The sequence below is a fragment of the Carcharhinus amblyrhynchos genome, chromosome 13, assembly GCF_965287045.1.
Source record: "Carcharhinus amblyrhynchos chromosome 13, sCarAmb.v2.hapA, whole genome shotgun sequence".
Lineage (NCBI taxonomy): Eukaryota > Metazoa > Chordata > Chondrichthyes > Carcharhiniformes > Carcharhinidae > Carcharhinus > Carcharhinus amblyrhynchos.
In genome coordinates this window covers 46,179,029-46,197,389 of record NC_137336.1, presented here as the reverse complement: position 1 = coordinate 46,197,389, position 18,361 = coordinate 46,179,029, and the positions used below count along the sequence as shown (strand labels likewise).

General features: G+C 40.0%; 1 protein-coding gene across 2 annotated transcripts in view; it reads left to right on the top strand.

The window, feature by feature from the left end:
* The window catches only part of sh3pxd2b (SH3 and PX domains 2B), a 272,944-nt gene extending 254,823 nt beyond the window's left edge, over positions 1–18,121 (top strand). For both annotated transcript variants that reach the window (XM_080201640.1, XM_080201639.1), the window contains 4 exons: positions 1,742–1,974; positions 2,940–2,989; positions 8,775–8,900; positions 12,361–18,121. In XM_080201640.1, coding sequence (XP_080057766.1) covers positions 1,742–1,974; positions 2,940–2,989; positions 8,775–8,900; positions 12,361–14,106 — 2,155 coding nt within the window. In that variant the 3' untranslated portion in view covers positions 14,107–18,121. The remainder of the gene's footprint in view (positions 1–1,741; positions 1,975–2,939; positions 2,990–8,774; positions 8,901–12,360) is intronic.
* Positions 18,122–18,361: the final 240 nt, after the last annotated feature.

Sequence of the window (18,361 nt, the reverse complement as noted above, 5' to 3'; positions counted from 1 at the left end):
CCACTCTCCAACTACCTTGACATCACCAACCATTCTGCCCCTACCTTCCAACCCCCTCACACCTGACCTCCCACACCCACTTACATACTTACCTTCTCTTAGCTTGTCAAAATGGTTTTTAAGGAAAGGGATATTTAAACTTATTGGAATATGGCAGCTAGTGCTGTAAAATAAAATGGCCATGTCTTGGCTACCTTTGATGCTCTAGCCTGTGAGGAAAGGAGTCCTGGAACAGGTAAGTTCCATGTTTCTCAGGAGGCCCGGTTCACTGGGTAAGGTATAAGGAACTCCAGTGTAAGGTAAGAAAATAGGAGCTGAGTAGAAATCGAACAATCTTTCCTTAGAAGATTGGGCCCAAACTTCCACTAATGTTTTCCCCATTAGTTGAATGTCAGCAATTTGCCAAGATAGATGGGAATTTTGTGTTGATCGATCTTTTACAACACTTGGCTCTTGAACCCTGGTACATTTAATTGGTTACTTGCTATCAAGTGCAATTGCAATTTTGCTACATTTCAGCCAGGATGTTTTCAACATCTTAGTGTTAAAGGACAAAGTCCCAGTGCTAGTATCATGTACCGCTTAATAAAGATGTGAGAAGTGGTGACAATATTTTGTCATTTTTGCATTCCTATCTATTGACTCCAATATTGGCAAGGAGAAAGCGGGGGAGTAAAGTTGTGAGGCAAGGGAGCAGGGGTGATTTCCCAGGAGGCTGAAGGCCTTCCCACGTTTAATGGTACAACCTCAGTTACTTCCACCCAACTGCCAACCAGAGATCAGATTGGCAGAAAACCAGAAGAGATCCCCTGGGCTGGGGCTGGTCAGACTGGCAAAAGGAAAGGATAGGCGACCAGGAGAGTTTGAGGGTTTGAATTGGCTGGTATTTGGTCCAACAAATCATGTCAAAAGACTTGCTTGAGAGGCTGTGTGAAGCAGCACATCTTCTCCAGTGCCATAAAAAAGTACTTAACTGCTGAATCCAGCTGCTCCTAGCTTCCTTTAGTTCCTGGATTTGCTGAGCCACAGGAAACTCATGCAGGAGGTGTTAAATTCAAATAGTTATGACAATATCAGGGGTACAGACTCATTTACATCTAACTACTCACCCACCCTTCCAGTGTGGATTGCTCAGGCATCCTTAAAACTGTCACTGTTAAAACAGATAGGTTGATGGCAGGTTTGGTCAGATTTCAGGAATTGGGCTATTAAATCTACTCTCCACCTGCCCTCAACTTGTCCTGGGGAGAGGAGTGGTTTAAAGTTCTCTCCATTGTGCTATGGGATTCTTCTGTGAGGTTCCCATATAATGAATGCAATCTCAATTAGAAACTTGGAGAAACAGTTTCCCTGGTTGCCTGTTTAGTTACAGATCTGAGAACAGGAACTGACATATCCTTTCGGTCACTGATGGTTGAAATTGGAACACCTGTAACTTAAAATGTCAGGAAAAACTCATAGCGTGACTGCTTGTACAATGTTTAAAAGATTTTCTTTATAATGGGGGAAGGGGAAAGGCAATTGTGTTTTCAGAGAACTGAGGATTCTTGATTATGTCTTTCATCAGAAAGTAGCAATCTTAAATCCATCCCATTCCCTAACTTACTTATTATTGGCCTCTATTTTAAATTAAGTGCACATCTATTCAGGTTTACAGAACCGATTTTGAGAGTTCAGGGACAGCAATGCCATAGTGATTAAGCAAGTTCATTTCAGAAAGTATTTATTTCTTCTGGAACAGATATCAAAATCGAGAGGGATGGGCCCCTGCCTCATACTTGAAAAAGGCTACCAATGATCTCTTGGGTCAGAAAATAACTTCGGGGCAATCTATCCATTCAAGTGCAACTGACCTTGATGGAATTGGCAAACAGTCAGCCTGCCCGAAAGAGATCAGAGAGAAGACATCTTTATTTGACCAGAAGGATGAAAAAATCGCAATCCGAGGGGCAGCATGTGCTGATGCGAAAAGCAGTAAGTATGTACTTGGAACTGTGCAGGCACATAGAATATCTTCATTAGCTGTGATGAGAAACAGATGGCATGTCACTTGTTGGAGCTATAGGAGTTCTCACTTCAGAGGTTCCATTTCAGAATATTGCCAGTGACAGAACAGATAATAAGAATAGGCAGTAGTTGAAACTCATCCATCTACTTGATGTTGCTCATTGAAAAGGTAAAGCAAAAGTTGAGTTTCCTTTCCTGTATGACTCAGCATTTCTGGAATAGGTGGAAATCGAGCAGGTGTTGTATATGGAGGTCTAACCCGAGGGAATGAATGACAACAAGATGATATTTTGTGTTCCACTCCTAATTCCTTTGATGGGAAAATTTATTGAATTCTATTTTCATCGCTATAAACTTGAGATGTCAAGTTACAAGGGCTAGCAGAAATGTCACTTGTATGGCAAACTTAAAAAGTATTCCATGATCATCCATTTCCATCTGGATCCATTTAAAATATGGCTTCATATTTTTATGTGGATTTAAACTGTACCCACTATTGATTTGACATGCCCATATACCAGTAGTCTGATAATTGCTGACTTCAGTGTTCTTGCGAGTCAAGTGGGGCCTTCCTCTTAAGTTGCACTGTAATTCCACATCACCACAAGAATTCCATGCATCCGTGCATCCAAGTTGTCTGTTTTCATTTAGGCTTTTTCTCAGCCAACAGTGGCCTATGAGAATTGCTATCTTCAGGTACTTCCTCACTTTTCCAAGTTTCCAATTGAAACTTTCAAATTTGATAATCTAAAGGCCTGTGGATCATTCTTGTGTGTTTAACCTCTTTCAGAATATCACACGTATCACATTTAACTTTCATCGTCTGAAGAAAGATGAAAATTCTTGTTCCGCTATTAATTATATTGAAAATTAGAAGGAGTCTTAGCGAACTATACAACAAAACTTAATTACATTTCTTTTAAACAATACAGAGTTACTAAACATGAGACAAAGACCACCTCCAAGAAGAGATCTTACTGTGGTGAGTATCAGCAAATTAATTAAAAGTCCCAAATCACTTCACAAAACAGAAAATGGGCATAACAGGAAGGGAGAAATTATGGCTGATGACCAAAAGCTTAATTAAGATTGTGTTTTTAAAAGTTTTCTTGTAAAGTGGACAAGTCATTTGCAAACAAGTACTTTGATCAGTGTGGAGGGGTTTGCAGACAAAATCACTGAGTTAAAGAATAGGTGTAAGATGCAGGTATAGTTATGAAGGAGATTGCAGAATTCACTGTCAAGTAACAGTGAGGTTAACGGTCTTCGCTGTAATTTATGCACAAATTGCACATCAACTTTAGGTGAGATCAGATGTGCGATTAAATTTGAAAACCCAGAAGCTGTCTTGAGTTGCACTATTTGGCTATTAGCTTCCTAAAAATGCCATTTTGCTGTATGCTTCACCAATCAAATAGTAATTGACATAAAGTTCCTGTACTGTAGACACAAACTTGCCATCAACAATTAAGCCTTATCCATTTCTATCTATGTATCCTTTTTAACAGTTTTAATTATTGCCAGTGCCTATGGACTGTTGTAAGTATGGAGTCTCATTCTTTCAGTTTGGAATTGTTGCAGGCAATTTAAAACTTTCTTTTTAGTTTTCTTTTGATTTCTTTTTCTCTTTCTCTTAATCCAATCTTCCTTTCACTCTGTATTTTACTTTCTGCACCTGATTTGACCACGGATGCGCTCTTGAACCCGTGTTCACCATCCGTGCGAATGCGAGCAGGGGCTGAAGATCTGGAAAGAAGGTTGCAGCTCTCGACAATGAGAATGTGATCTTGGAATTTCCCTGCCCCTTGCCAGGAATGTCAGCCGGTTCACACCCATGATGGGCAGAAACCTGATTTATATGAATTTCAATACATTTTAATAACCCACGGCCCTTGCCAGATATCGACCTCCAGCCATATATTGACACGTGCCAACGCAATTTACAATATGTTCACCTAGATGTGAACCATTCATGGGGGTCTCCTCGGGGTGGCAAAGATGAGTATAGCTCACGGAAGAAAGGGAGATGGCCAGACAGTGACTCGACACTGCTCTCCCGGCACTGCCTGTTTGGCATTATGCCACCCTGTGCCAAGGGCAGGCACCAGTGTAGTCCTCATGGAGCAGACGGGGTGTATATTTGTATGAGATTGTGCCCAGGAATGGAGCAGGGGTTGCCGTCAATTGCCATTGATGGGGATGGATGGGGGGGGGCGGGGGGGTGAGGGGGGAAAGGGATGGTGCTGGCTCCGACTGTGAGGGATGGAAGGGGTGAGATGATTGGGGAGGGAAGGGAAAGGCCATTGATCAAGGGGGGTGTGGGGAGTGTGGGAGGGGCCAGTGATCAGGGGAGAGAAGGAGCCAATGATCGGTGGGGAGCAAGGAGCTGATGATGATGGGGGGTGGGGGGGGCTGGTGGTGGGGTGGTGACAGAAGTGCCTGAGACCTCAGTAGTGGGATGGGGATGGTTTACACAGGTTGTGATCAAAGTGCCCATTATAAATGGTGCCCCGATCTCTGTGCAGCGGAGTTTTGTAATACCATCCCCTGCACGGTGGTGTGAAATACGCCCCCTTAATTTTTCTTTTGGCAGTGTTGTGTGATCTGGGAAGAAAACTGACTTGTTTCTCCGGAGGGTTTCTCTGCTGTAGTCACATTATGAATCCAACAGCAGACAGTAACCAACACTGTCTAGTCATGTCATGGGACAGAATGTCATGAGTTGCTTCATTAGCTCTTAAAAGTTTTAAAAATAACCACAACATGGCCTTTGTGACAAAATGCTGTTATATCATTTTGAGGATTTTATACTTGCTGTATTTCCCTTTTTAAAGTCTTTTGCTCTTTGTGGCTCCACAGGAAGATTCTTAAAAATTAAAAGTTGAGTTCATGGTAATATCAGAAGTTCTGAGAGAAACAAGTTTTAATGAGGAGCTGAAGGAAATCACCATTAGTAGATAAATGGTTTTGGAGAAATTGATGGGTTTGAAGGTGGATAAATCTCCAGGTCCTGATAATCTTCACTCCAGAGTACTTAAGGAATTGGCCCTGGAAATAATAGTTCGATTGGTAGTTATTTTCCAAAATTGTTTGGACTCTGGGTTGGTTCCTACAGATTGGAGGGTTTCTTAATGTAAGCCCACCATTCAAAAAGAGAGGTAGTGAGAAAACAAGGAATTATAGACCAGTGAGCCTGACATCGGTACTGGGGATATTGCTAGAGTCCATTATCAAGAATTTCATAACTCAGCATTTGGAAGGCAGTGGTAAAATCAGACTAAGTCAGCATGGATTTACAAAAGGGACTTCATGTTTGACGAATCTCTTGGGGCAAATTGTGCGGAGGGTGTGGAGAGTCTGCAGAAGGATCTAGATAGGCTGGGCGAATGGGCCAGGAAATGGCAAATGGAATTTAATGTTGGCAAGTGTGAGGTGGTCCACTTTGGTAGGAAGAATGGTAGGAAGGACTATTACTTACGTGGCGAAAAACTGCAGCAGGCGACGGTGCAGAGGGACCTCGGGGTCCTTGTGCATGAGTCGCAAAAACCCAGCTTGCAGGTGCAGCAGGTGGTCAGGAAGGCGAATGGGATGCTGGCCTTCATAGCGAGGGGGATTGAATATAAAAGTAGGGAGGTCTTGCTGCAGCTGTATAGGGCATTGGTGAGGCCGCAGCTGGAGTACTGTGTGCAGTTTTGGGCGCCGCACCTGCGCAAGGATATTTTGGCCCTGGAGGGAGTGCAGAGGAGGTTTACTAGGCTGATACCGGAGTTGAGGGGATTGAGCTATGAGGAGAGGCTGAATAAACTGGGCTTGTACTCGTTAGAGTTTAGAAGAATGAGGGGAGATCTCATTGAGACGTATAAGATGATGAATGGGATGGATAGGATAGAGGTGGAGAGACTCTTCCCGCTCAAAAAAGACAGTAGGACTAGGGGGCACAGCCTCAAGATAAAGGGGAGGCGGTTTAGAACGGAGTTGAGGAGGAACTTCTTCACTCAAAGGGTGGTGAATCTCTGGAATTCTCTGCCCGTTGAAGTGGTGGAGGCTGCCTCGCTAAATATTTTTAAGAAGCGGGTTGATGGGTTCTTGATAAGAGAGGGGATTAAGGGTTATGGGGAGAGGGCGGGAAAGTGGAACTGAGCCACAACAGATCAGCCATGATCTTATTGAATGGCGGGGCAGGCTCGAAGGGCTAGATGGCCTACTCCTGCTCCTATTTCTTATGTTCTTATGTTCTTATGAATTCTTTGAAAATATAACTAGTAGAGTTGACCGAGGAGAACCACTGTGTTGAAGTGGAAATTTTCCTGCTTCTTGACTGTGGTACAAAGACTCAACAAAGTTCGTTCCAACGAAATAACTTGTCTTTATTTACAAAACACTGCATGCAGTATTGGCAAAAACTTGAGTTCAGAGAGCCGTCGTTACGACTTGCTAATTCTTCCTCAAGTCCGCCCTTACATAAAGAATCAATTCAGTATTTATATATAATCATTATCAGTTTGCATGATCAGAGCTTATTCAGAAATTTGATCAGTAATAGCATCATAAGCAATATCATAAATCGTGGTACAACCTGCAGATCTCCTAGAACTCTTTGTCTCATCAGTTATACCTTTATCTTGTCCTTTGATAGAACAGAGGAAGGTTGATGACTCCATCATCTCTGACGTTATCTTGTCATACTCTTAAAGCTCTAGGTCATGTGGAGTCACCCTTATCAGTACTTACAGAGGTTAGGCACAGCTTAACCTTCTCTAGTCTTAATCATGTCTTAAGTTATGCGGGATCAGTCTTATTAAGCCTTACAGGGGTCTGGCATTTTGGAATAGCTTGATCAGTTTTCCTTATTTTGTACCAAATACTTGACCAATTTTCCCATCATGCCGCTACTTCATTCGTACAACTTCACAACTGGATATGGGTTACTTAGACTTTCAGTAGGCTTTCAACAAGGTCTCACATAACAGGCTATTATGTAACATGAAAGCACATGGAATTGAAGATAATGTCTTGAGGTGGAAAGAAAGCTGGTTAGCAGATAGGAAGCAAAGAGTTGACGTAAGTGGGTCTTTTTCTGATTGGCAGTCAGTGATTAGTGGAGTTTGCAGAGATTTGTGCCAGAACCCAAGTTGTTCACATTATATATAAATGATTTGGAAGAGGGAACTGAAAGATTTGCAGATGGTACATTGTTGGGTGGGAGGGTGAGCTGTGAGGAGGATGCAGAGATGCTTCAACATGATTTGGACAGGCTGAGTGTGTGAGCATATGCATGGCAGATGCAGTATAATGTGGATAAATGTGAGATTATCCACTTTGGTAGCAATAATAGGAAGACAGATTATTACTTGAATTGAGAGAGGTGGATACTCAGTGAGATCTAGGTGTCCTCGTGCATCAGTCACTGAAAGTAAGCGGGCAGGTACAGCAGGCAATAAAGAAGACAAATGGTATGTTGACCTTCATAGTGGGAGGATTTGAGGATAGGGATGTTTTGCTGCAGCTGTGTAAGAACATATAAGAAATAGGAGCAGGAGTAGGCCATCTAGCCCTTCGAGCCTGCCCCGCCATTCAATAAGATCATGGCTGATCTGTCGTGGCTCTTAGGTGTTGGTGAGGCCATATCTGGAATATTGTATGCAGTTTTGGTGTTCCTATCTGAGGAAAGATGTTCTTGCTATGAGGGAGTACGGCAAAGGTTTACCAGGCTGATTCCTGGGATGGTAGGCCTGTCATATGAGGTGAGACTAAGTCACATAACATTTATATTATTCACTGGAGCTTAGAAGAATGAGAGGGGATCTCATAACTACTTATAAAATTCTAGTAGGGTCAGACAGGGTAGATTCAGAAAGAATGTTCCCAATTATGGGGGAGTCCAGAAGGAGGGGTCATAGTTTGAGGATAAGGGGTAAACCTTTTAGGACTGAGGTGAGGAGAAATTTCTTCACCCAGGGGGTGCTGAATGTGTGGAATTCACTGCCACAGAATGTAGTTGAGGCCAAAATGTTGTGGATTTCAAGAAGAATCGTTCTAAGGACTAAAAGGATCAAGGGATATGGGGGGAAGAGGGGATCAGGATATTGAATTCAGTGATCAGCCATGATCAGATGAATGGCAGAACAGGCTCAAATGGCCTACTGCTGCTTCTAGTTTTTTATGTTTCTATAGTGTGGATTAGTGAAGAATTCTGAGTGAGACTGGGTGCTGGGCCTGCCCCTTTCATTGCTGACTAATTTCGACAGGAATCCTTGAACAGGTGTCAGGTCACTATCTTAACAATCAAAGCACTAAGGCTCTGCTTTATGTATCTTTCGAGGACACCTTATAAATATGCCTCATGAATTCAACAGTGCAACCTATACCTGCCTAGATTGGACAGGGCTTATGCCACTATTAAATTAGAACCTTTGGTACCCATTTTATGCCTGGGGAAATAGATATCAGTTTCTTACCTGCACCCCTGGTTGCAATAAGGTAGTCTGGGTTAGAGTTGCAGTTAATAACCAATTCGATAGCCTACTGTTGCTGTATTTTTCATGGCATTAATTTTTTTTGAAAGGCTTTAGGTGTCTTAAAGTATGTACAGTTAATAGTAATAACTTTTCTTTCGAATCTTTTAATTGTTTCCTAACCTGCTAGCTTTTCTTACCTGTGAAACTATTTATTATTTAGAAAACATAGAGAAGAAGAAACGTGAATGACAATGCATCTATTTGGCTAGCTAAGTAAATGATTTTGGCTTTCACTAACTTTATAAACAGCCACGTGGATTGAATCTTCCCAAACCACCTACTCCCCCTGAAGTAGAAGAAGAGTTTTATACTATTGCTGCTTTCCAGACAACCATTCCTGACGGCATCAGTTTTCAGGCAGGACAAAAAGTTGAGGTAAGCAAATGAAAATGTTGTGTGCCTACATATATACACAGATATATATATATACCAGTGATATGGATGCCCTTGTAAGCACATTCTGATGCACTGGTCTGAAAGAGTTTTACTGGGGGCATAACAGTGCACTCTTTTTCTTCAGGAGCCAAAGTTCAAAGCCAGCACAGACTAATGGCCAAAACCCTCCTCAGCCTTTTGGGAATTCAGTCTGTGCATTCTCATTCCAGTTCCAAATACACCCAAACCTCATGCTTAATACCTGTAATTAACAGTAAAACAGGAGTTAATTTTACTGTTAATTACTAATTTAAATTCTCCTGCTCCATCTAACTTTGGCAAAAGTCCCAGAGATTCCACTGAAGTTATATTGCTGGAATGGAAATATCCCTGAGGAAGTTCTCCCCCTTATACAGGATCATGCTGGGCGTCTGGAATAGATATTATTCCATTACCCAGACATATGTTTAACGTGCATGAAGATAAGATACAGAGCTGGAGAAGGCCATTTGGCCGCTTGAGTCCACTCCTGTATTCAATAAGATCACAGCTGATCTGATCATGACCTCACTTTCCAGTCAACACCCCATAACCTTTGACCCCCCCTCCCCCACTTTCAGATCAAAATCTGACTAACTCAGCCTCTAACACACTTAATAGTTCAGCCTGTAATTCTCTCAGGGGTATAGAACTCCAAAGATTGATGACGGTCTAAGATAAGAACAACCCTCCACCCCGCCCCCTGCCCCCCCCCCCCCCACCCCCCCCCCCCCCCCCCGCCAACTTCTTCATCCTAAATGAGAGACTCTTTATTCTGAAACTGTGTACCCTAGTTCTAGATTATACCAAGGAGATGCACCTTTTCAGCTTTTCCCCTATCAAGCCCTCTTAGAATCTTGTATGTTTAAATACAGTCACCACTCATTCTTTTAAACTCAAATGAGTATACACCCTAACTATCCTCATTAGACATACCTTAATCCCAGGAACCAACCTGAGTAACTACCCAACACTACCTCCAATCCAGATTTATTCCTTCTTAAATAAGGACACCAAAACTGTATGTAGTACCCTACATGTAGTCTGACCAACTTACAGTTAGAGCAAGAATTCCCGATTGTTACAGTCCAATGCCATTGCAATAAAAGCCAACATTCTATTTGCCTTTCTAATTATTTCTGTACCTGTAGCTTTTTTTTGTAATCCATGTACAAGGACACCCAGATCCCTCTGTACTGCAGTATTCTGTAGTCTCTTATGATCCCGGCTGATGGTACTACTGGACAGTGAGGCCCCAGAATGGAACCCAACTTGACAGACCCTAACTTTTACCTTCTGTTTAGGGGCAAGGATGAACAAAGTCACCTGACTGTCAATTAAACTTAACAAAAGAATAAAACATTTATTAAACAATAACTGATAATAGAAAAGAAGTCTATAATACACCATACCTTCACTTCAGCTATACCTTTGCAGGTACATATAGTTTTATAAAAATTACATAAGTTATAAAATGTATCTTATACTCTAATGTTCTTGGTGAGAACACTATTCATGTAAACCAATAGGCCTACTGTCGTCAGACACTCCACAATCTGAAGCCAAGGGGCTGATGCCACCCAATAGAACTTCTGTGGATATCTGATCGTTAATCCCTGTGGCACACCACTTCTTTGCAACCAGAAAAAGACCCAATTCTGCCTTCCCTCTGTTTCTTGTTAGCTAACCAATCTCTATCTGTGCCAATCTGTTAACCCCTCCACCATGAGCTTTTATTTTTCTCAATAACCTTTGATGTGGCATCTTATCAAATGCCTTTTGGAATCTAAATACAGTACATCTACCAGTCCCCCTTTATCCACAGACATGTTACTTCTTCAGAGAACTCCAGTAAATTGGTTCAACATAATTTCCCTTTCACAAACCATGTTGTTTCTGCCTGACTGTCCTGAATTTTTCCCAGTGCTTTGTGATAACGTCTTTAATAATAGCTTGTTTGTTAGCCAATCCTCTAGTCATGCTCATATTATCAGCTCTTATGAGCTGTTATCTTGTGCAATAACCTTTTATGTAATGCCTTAGCAAATGCCTTTTGGTAATCCAAATGTGCTATATCTACTGAACAAAGAACAAGAAAGGTATAGCACAGGAACAGGCCCTTCAGCCTTCCAAGCCAGTGTCAATCATGATTCCCCAAATTAACTAAAAAAAAGCCTTCTGCCCTTACACCAACTGTATCCCTTCATTTCCTCCCTATTCATGTACCCTATTCATGTATCCTATTCATGTATCATTTCCCCTTTATTCACCCTACTTGTTACTTCTTTAAAAGAACTCTTAAACACAAATTTCCTTTTCGTAAAACCAAGTTTACACCGCCCAATTGTATTATGATTTTCTAAATATCCTGCAACTACTTCCTTAATAATGTATTACATAATTTTCCCAAAGGCAGATGTTGGACTGGCCTATAATTTCCTGCTTTCTGTCATCTTCCTTGTTCAAATAGTGGTGTAAGATTTGCAGTTTTCCAGTTTGCTGGAACCGTTCCTGAACCTGGAGGATTTTGGAAAATTATAACTAATGCATCCGCTATCTCTGCAGCCACATCTTTTAGGACCATAGGATGCAGATCATCGGGTCCAGGGGACCTGGTAGCCTTGAACAACAGTTTTCCTATTACCCCCTTTAATGAATGCTGTATAGTGGGCGCATGTTGAATAGTAGACACAGGGTACAGTGTGAAAGCTATAAAGATGCTGATAATAGAAACTTAGAACAACATTAAAATTCAAACTATAAGATCTACTTCATAATAATTATAAACTAGGTATCTGAGAGTGCAGTCTGCAGTTGTTAATAGTTTTGATTTTAAAAATTGTTACATGGATAGCACCAAGTTTAATCGGTTCAATTTGAAGCGTCTGCAGTTAACATAAAGAGTGACAGACACCCAATGAAATGCTGTATTTTTTGCATCTTTAATTCATTATTTAAACAATGGGAAGTTAAAGCTTGCAGTCCCTCCACATTTTTCTTTTCTGTCCTAAAGGCAGCAGTTCATATTTCAGTGGTTATCCTTTAGAACCTCATCCCATGTAAATACATTTAATAGTTAAGCCTGGGGAGTATTAATAATTTTCTGATGGCTAACTAATTTTTTTTACTTGTTCTGGGAATGTGAACAGATGTACACATTCTAGATCCAAAATCTTACTTCATAAAATGCTATATATTATATATATTTGAAATAATAGAAATTGGTTTATTGCCACATAAACGAGGATCATTTTTGAATTAATTTGTGATTCTGCAGTGTTATTTTGAATTCCTAAGCCTTCATTTAATTCAGTAGGTTTGCTGTTGAGTCACTAAAGAGCAGGAATGGTCATTAGTGCCCCTTGCTTATTATCACATTAAGCTGCTGCTGAGGGTAAATGTATTTTTTGTTTCTTTATAGGTGATAGAAAAGAACTTAAGTGGTTGGTGGTACATTCAGATAGATGACGAGGAAGGATGGGCCCCAGCTTCTTTCATTGACAAGTACAAGAAATCAAGTAATGCTTCAAGGGCAAATTTCCTTCCACCTTTAGCACAAGAACTGGCAAAACTTAAACTTTCAGATGGAGCTACAGGAAGCAGTACTAATGGAGATAGTGCCTTTTTAACTAGACCTCTTCCCAAAGAGCCACAATCGAATGATATTGACAATGAGTCTGTAATTCAACACCGACTGAAGGATTGGAGAGGGAGGGATGCAAGCAAATCCCCATCAACTGATAATAAATTCAATTCTTCCTCAAATGTAGAATCCCAATCCAAGCCTTTTTCTCCTTCAAATATAATGAATAATGACTCTTCCAAATTTAACAAAGAGAAGCCAGTTCTCCCTTCAAAGAAAGAACAGAATAACAATAGGTTTGAGGTAGAAGCAATGGATAAGCATTCAAAGGGACTTCCACCCAAGCCTGGTGTGCCTGGAGCTATTTTACCTCTGTTGCCCCCAAAAATGGCACCTAAAGGAGACAAGAAGCTGAACGCTGAAGCAAGTAAAGTTTCACAGTCGAAAGGACTTGAAACAGGGCCCAAGACATTAGCAGATGAAATTGCCAGGCCTAATCTAAAGCCTGTGGGAAGACAAGCAAAGCCAAAGCCTGAAATAGAAGACAAATCAGTGGAATTGTCTCCAAACCTACCACTGAAGCCAAAACCTCTATTGAGACCTAAGCCACTTCCTGCCACAAAAGGTGAAAGTCAGTCTGAATCTGAAGTCGACATCTCCAACTTGAGAAGTAAGTTGAGAAAAGCAAAACTGCCGGACAAAATGGGGGAGCAGGACTCTTCCCAAAATGTTGCTGGCAGTCAGAACTGCTCAAATAATCAATTGTCTATAGATGCGAGTAGCTTTCATGGAAATATAGAAAATGAACCTCAACTGAAGCAAGATTTAGGAATGAGTGCAAAGATAAGTGAAATGAAAGTTCTTCAGAGAGAACAAAATGGACTTGAAAGTGAACAAAATAACAGGGATGATCCGAGTATCACTGAAGACAAAGCAGGTATTTCAAAGGGTTTAAAGCCAATTGAGAAGAAAGCTGATGATGCTCAACCAAAAGGCACACCTCCAACACACAAAGAGGGTCCACCTCGACCAATTGTGCCACCCAGAAGGCCCCCACTGCCAAAGAAAACCCCCACAGAATCTGCAGATGTTAAAGGTCATCAAAAAGATGCAGCTGAGAGCAAGTCCGCCTGGGGGCAAAACAAACCTTTCATAGCTCCACCGAGATTTAAATCTGGCTCATCTCATGAACATAGCAAAGATGATATTAAAGCAAGGGGAGGGTCACGGGAGCCCCTCCCGGTAAAAGGAGCCATTCCGCCCAAAGTTCACGAACACAGAAAAGAACTGGTTGTTCCTTCGAAAGTAACAGAAAGGCAGGCAGAAAAATTGGAACTGGGGAAAGAGAAAGTTAACGTGGCATCCGTCAATTTAAATCTGCCCCAAGATGAAGAATCTTCAAAGCAATGCCTCTATGTAGCTCTTGCAGATTTTGCAGGAGATGAGGAGACCGCTGGATTTAAGGAGGGAACTGTTTTTGAAGTATTTGAAAAAAATGCCAATGGATGGTGGTATTGTAAAATCCTAAATAGCGAGCCATTATGGGAGGGCTGGGCCCCTTCCAATTATCTTGTCAGAAAATGAGTACTGTACCTTAGTATAGGTTTTTTTTTACACCGCAAGATGCTTTTTCATATGTAATATTTAATTAGCTCATTAATTTATAGGTTTATGCTTTCTAAAAGCAACTTAATACATTCCTTATATAACTTCAACCTAAGTTGGAACAATATGAAACGCGTGGCCACAAAGTCCAAGATTTCAGTAATTGTTGCATATTTTACGTGCTTTCATTTAATATTACCCCACTTGCTCGCGATGGTCTGTCAGTCATCACCCAAGAGCAAAGAAATACCCTTTTTTTGTTTGGAAAACATGATGGTAATTATGGTACTGGACTCACAGCCAAGATCACACCATGATGATCTGTCAGATTGTCTTAAAAATTCAACTAGTTCCCAAATGTCCTTGAAGTAAGGAAGCCTTACTTAGTCTGACCTAAATGTCCTCATTATGTGATTGATTCATAATGCCTTCTGAGGTGGACATTCGGTTTATCTACAAAGTTGTGCTGGAAGAGTAAATAAATGCAGCCAGCTTCACCTGACATGAAAAAAAATTGAAAAATATATCAGTGTTCAGTTTAACTTACTTATCCAGGTTATTGAAAATGATTTTTTTCTAAATAAAAATCTGTTGCTTTATCGCCAGTTAACTGCAATTGAATACAGAAACAAAGGCCAGAATTCTCCGGCTGTTCACGCACCACTGACACTGCAAGCAAGGATGGAGAATTTGGCGCCCAGCCAAATCTCCATTCACTGCTGTGGCACCAGACAATCCCACTGACATGAATGACCGGAGACTCCTGTCCAAAATCTTGAGATTTGCGAAATTCCAGCAGCGTAAAGGTTCATACCAATTGCAGGCATCTTGTGAAGTAAATCTGGTACGAACAAATTCTGCCAAAAAAAACTGTTGTTCCTTCTTAAATGATAACATTATTCTGCATCACTTTTTGTATTTTTTTCTTTTATATTGTACTATTGTGTAAAAGTAGATTATGTAGTTGTGAAACACCTTAGTTAATATACAGCCATGTCAAGAGGGATGCAGTAGTTTAGCCACTGATATAATGCACGTAAAGATTAAAAAACAGTTATACATGCAGGTAACATAGAGTCTGTTGTAGAACCTCCCTACAAAAGATAGAGCATATACATTTCTGTAATCAATACTTATAGCGAAACCTAACTACAAACAGTTATATTGTTGGTATACTTCCAATACCTCGAAAGCTAGGAGTTATTATGTTTGAAAGATAAGTGGATAGAAGACACTTCAATCCAATTAGCTATTGATTTTATTCTTTAATAATCAGGAGGGTTTGCTAATAGGTTTGATATTGAAACGCATTCACTGTTACAAAGAGTGTACTGAGAACAATGATGAACAGAATTCAAACTGAATAATACTCCTCTATTCATTCTTGTTGCACAAGTTATGCTTTTGGCTAATCCCTCATGAATGTAAACCACATGGGGTCTTTACAAGATAATAACTAAAACACATTAATTGTAATGTAGCATAGATTTCATCAAACATTTAGTGGGCTTTTTTGCTTTGAGAGGGCTTGACTGGTATCAAGCATAAACTCTGGAGCAAGAGACTTGAAATGTGAAACATGCTTTTAAAAATTGTTAACATGACTGCTCTTAATAGAATTGAAAGGCATTTGAAAATAGGAAAAGTAAAATACCTCACTCTTGAACCAGGGAACATGAACATTCTCCTGACATGCAACACCAAGAAAGAATAATTAAGCTAACACAATGCAGAAGTAATGTACTTCGATTTGATTACAATGAAAGAACATTATTAAAAATATCTGTATGATATTTATGCAACACTGGAGATTACACTGGTCCCACACCTATTCCCACTCATTAACTTTGCTTTTGCCTTATAGCGGGCAGCATCTGAAGCATCTAAATCCATTGCCACCTACAATTGTACACTAAATATCAACTCAAAATGTTTGCTACATGATTGTGGTGAATATATTTTATCCATGCACTTCACACTGACACTGGTTTGTAAAGATCACTAATGACACAGTAGGCGACATTGCCAAATGCCACTGGAATGGAAGCTTGACCAGGGAAATTTCCGTATCTGTGTTTCTTTGAGTTTGCATATAAGGAGGTGTATATTAAATATTACATTTTGATATCTAGAAATCTACATTAAGTGCCAAAACAATTGAGTCATAAATCCCAGCTTGCAAATACAGCGTGTCACGTGCTATCCCTGGAATGCATTGAAGCAAAAGAAAAATCTAACTAGTGTGTATATCCCATCTAAGGTTTGGTTCTTAATAAATTGGACAACAGAAGAACTTAGATTTCTCTCATTGATCATTGAAAGTATTTTATAATTGCATTGTTAACTGGTTTTGGAGAAAACAGGATCAGTGTTAATATTGCTTCTCCTGGTAAAATCATTAGGTAATCTCCCTTAATTGTATCACACAATACATATTTGATTTATGGGTAAAATTCAGTGTTCAGAAAGGTTTTGCTATGAAAATAATTGCTTTACTTACCAAAAAGCCCATCCCCTTGGAGGTTTTTCCTATTGCCCCACAAGACAAATAATCTTACAGTCTTTTGTTGAATGACCTATCCTCAGCTTTATAATCACTACTCACTGTACAAATAGATTTGAATTGAGTAATGCTTCTCTTTGAGTTCTTGTCATACAGATGATAGTGAAAGTGGAGGTAAATTCTTGAGTCAAAACACTGTAAATGGTAGGTGCTAATTATCAACTCACTCACCTAGTTAGCTAGTCATACATATTTACAATTATGCCAAGTGCAGGATTTCCCTATTGGAAGTTGAGCACTCCTCATAATCAACATCAACTTCCTAGTAGCCAGTTACAGTAAGCCATTGATACATACTTGAAAGCAGTTCATCTACCATTGCGTAGTGATTGACATATAGGTTAACCCAAAGGAAGGGGACGGGAGAAAAGTGAATCAGGAAGGAATCAAAGTTTATAAGCAATCGTCATGCAGAAGAATACACCGCTTAGAATTACCCAATAAGTTGCTTGAATTTAATTCAACGTTTTGCTAGGATCATTGGGAATAATTGATAGTGTGAAGCACCTGTGGATGTTTTCCCACATTGAAGGTGCTATATAAATGCAAATGGTTGGTGGGAAGGTAGGAATGAAAGTTGGTACTGGGGCAGAGAGTGATTGTGGAGTTTGAATTTGGATCCATTCGGAGTTTGGCATTGCATTTGATCAAGATCATGCATGATCTAATAGCACTTCATGTTGTCAGAGGACCCAATGTGGAGACCTTCCATTTCATAACAGTCACATTCTTCATCTTAAATAAGCATGTTTACTCAAAAAATAAATAATGCTAAAAAAAAGCATTTTATGTTTTAACATGCATTACCTCCGTAAAGGTCCACTGAACAGCAATGAGATCCTAACCATTAAGTGAAATAGCAATGCCTTATCAACTGCAAAGATCAGCTCAAGAATAAAAGATGTGGGACTTAAGGGATTTTAGCCTTGATGCCGCAAATGCCATAATTCTGTTCAGTTGTCTGTAATTCAGATACTGTTACTGTAAAAAATAGACATTACTAATGATATACTGTCAATTTGAATTTTAAAGAAGCTTCCTCAAATTGCAACTGTTTTTTGTTACAAAGGTTTATTTTGTAGAACATTAATAAACACTTAACAGCTTTTGTTTTAATTATTTCTTGTACACTATTTTTGGAAACCCGGTGGGATTTCTGTACTGAGGCTCATATCATAGTTCATTTTAATTAAATACTTTCTGTGTTTAAAAAAAAATCGTAATTAGTGATAAGTGCTCTGCTGTTTGGTCATTTCACAAAAAAAAGTATCTCCAGCAGAAGGCATAGGATGATAAAGTATGTTATTTAAGTTTTCCGTACCAGCATAACATTTTCTAGAAATACATTTGCAACAGTCACATTTCCAATAATGCCTCAAAATTCTTGTTAAAGTTTGTCGTGAGCAAAAGAATTTTCACTCTTCATTAAAATAAAACTTCCGTAAGCTTCGGTTCTTAGAAAGGAGATTTATTTCCATGATACATAAAGGAATGCTATAATTCTTGGTGTCAATCTGTTTCATTTTGGAGTCATTCATCACCTGAGGGTATTGACTGACACACTGCTTGATGCACACTGCTGCATCAAGGTCTTCATTGATGCTATGTTCTGAGGGGCTACAAATTATATCTCATTCACACTGGACAAGCAGAATCAGGGCGGTTACGGGT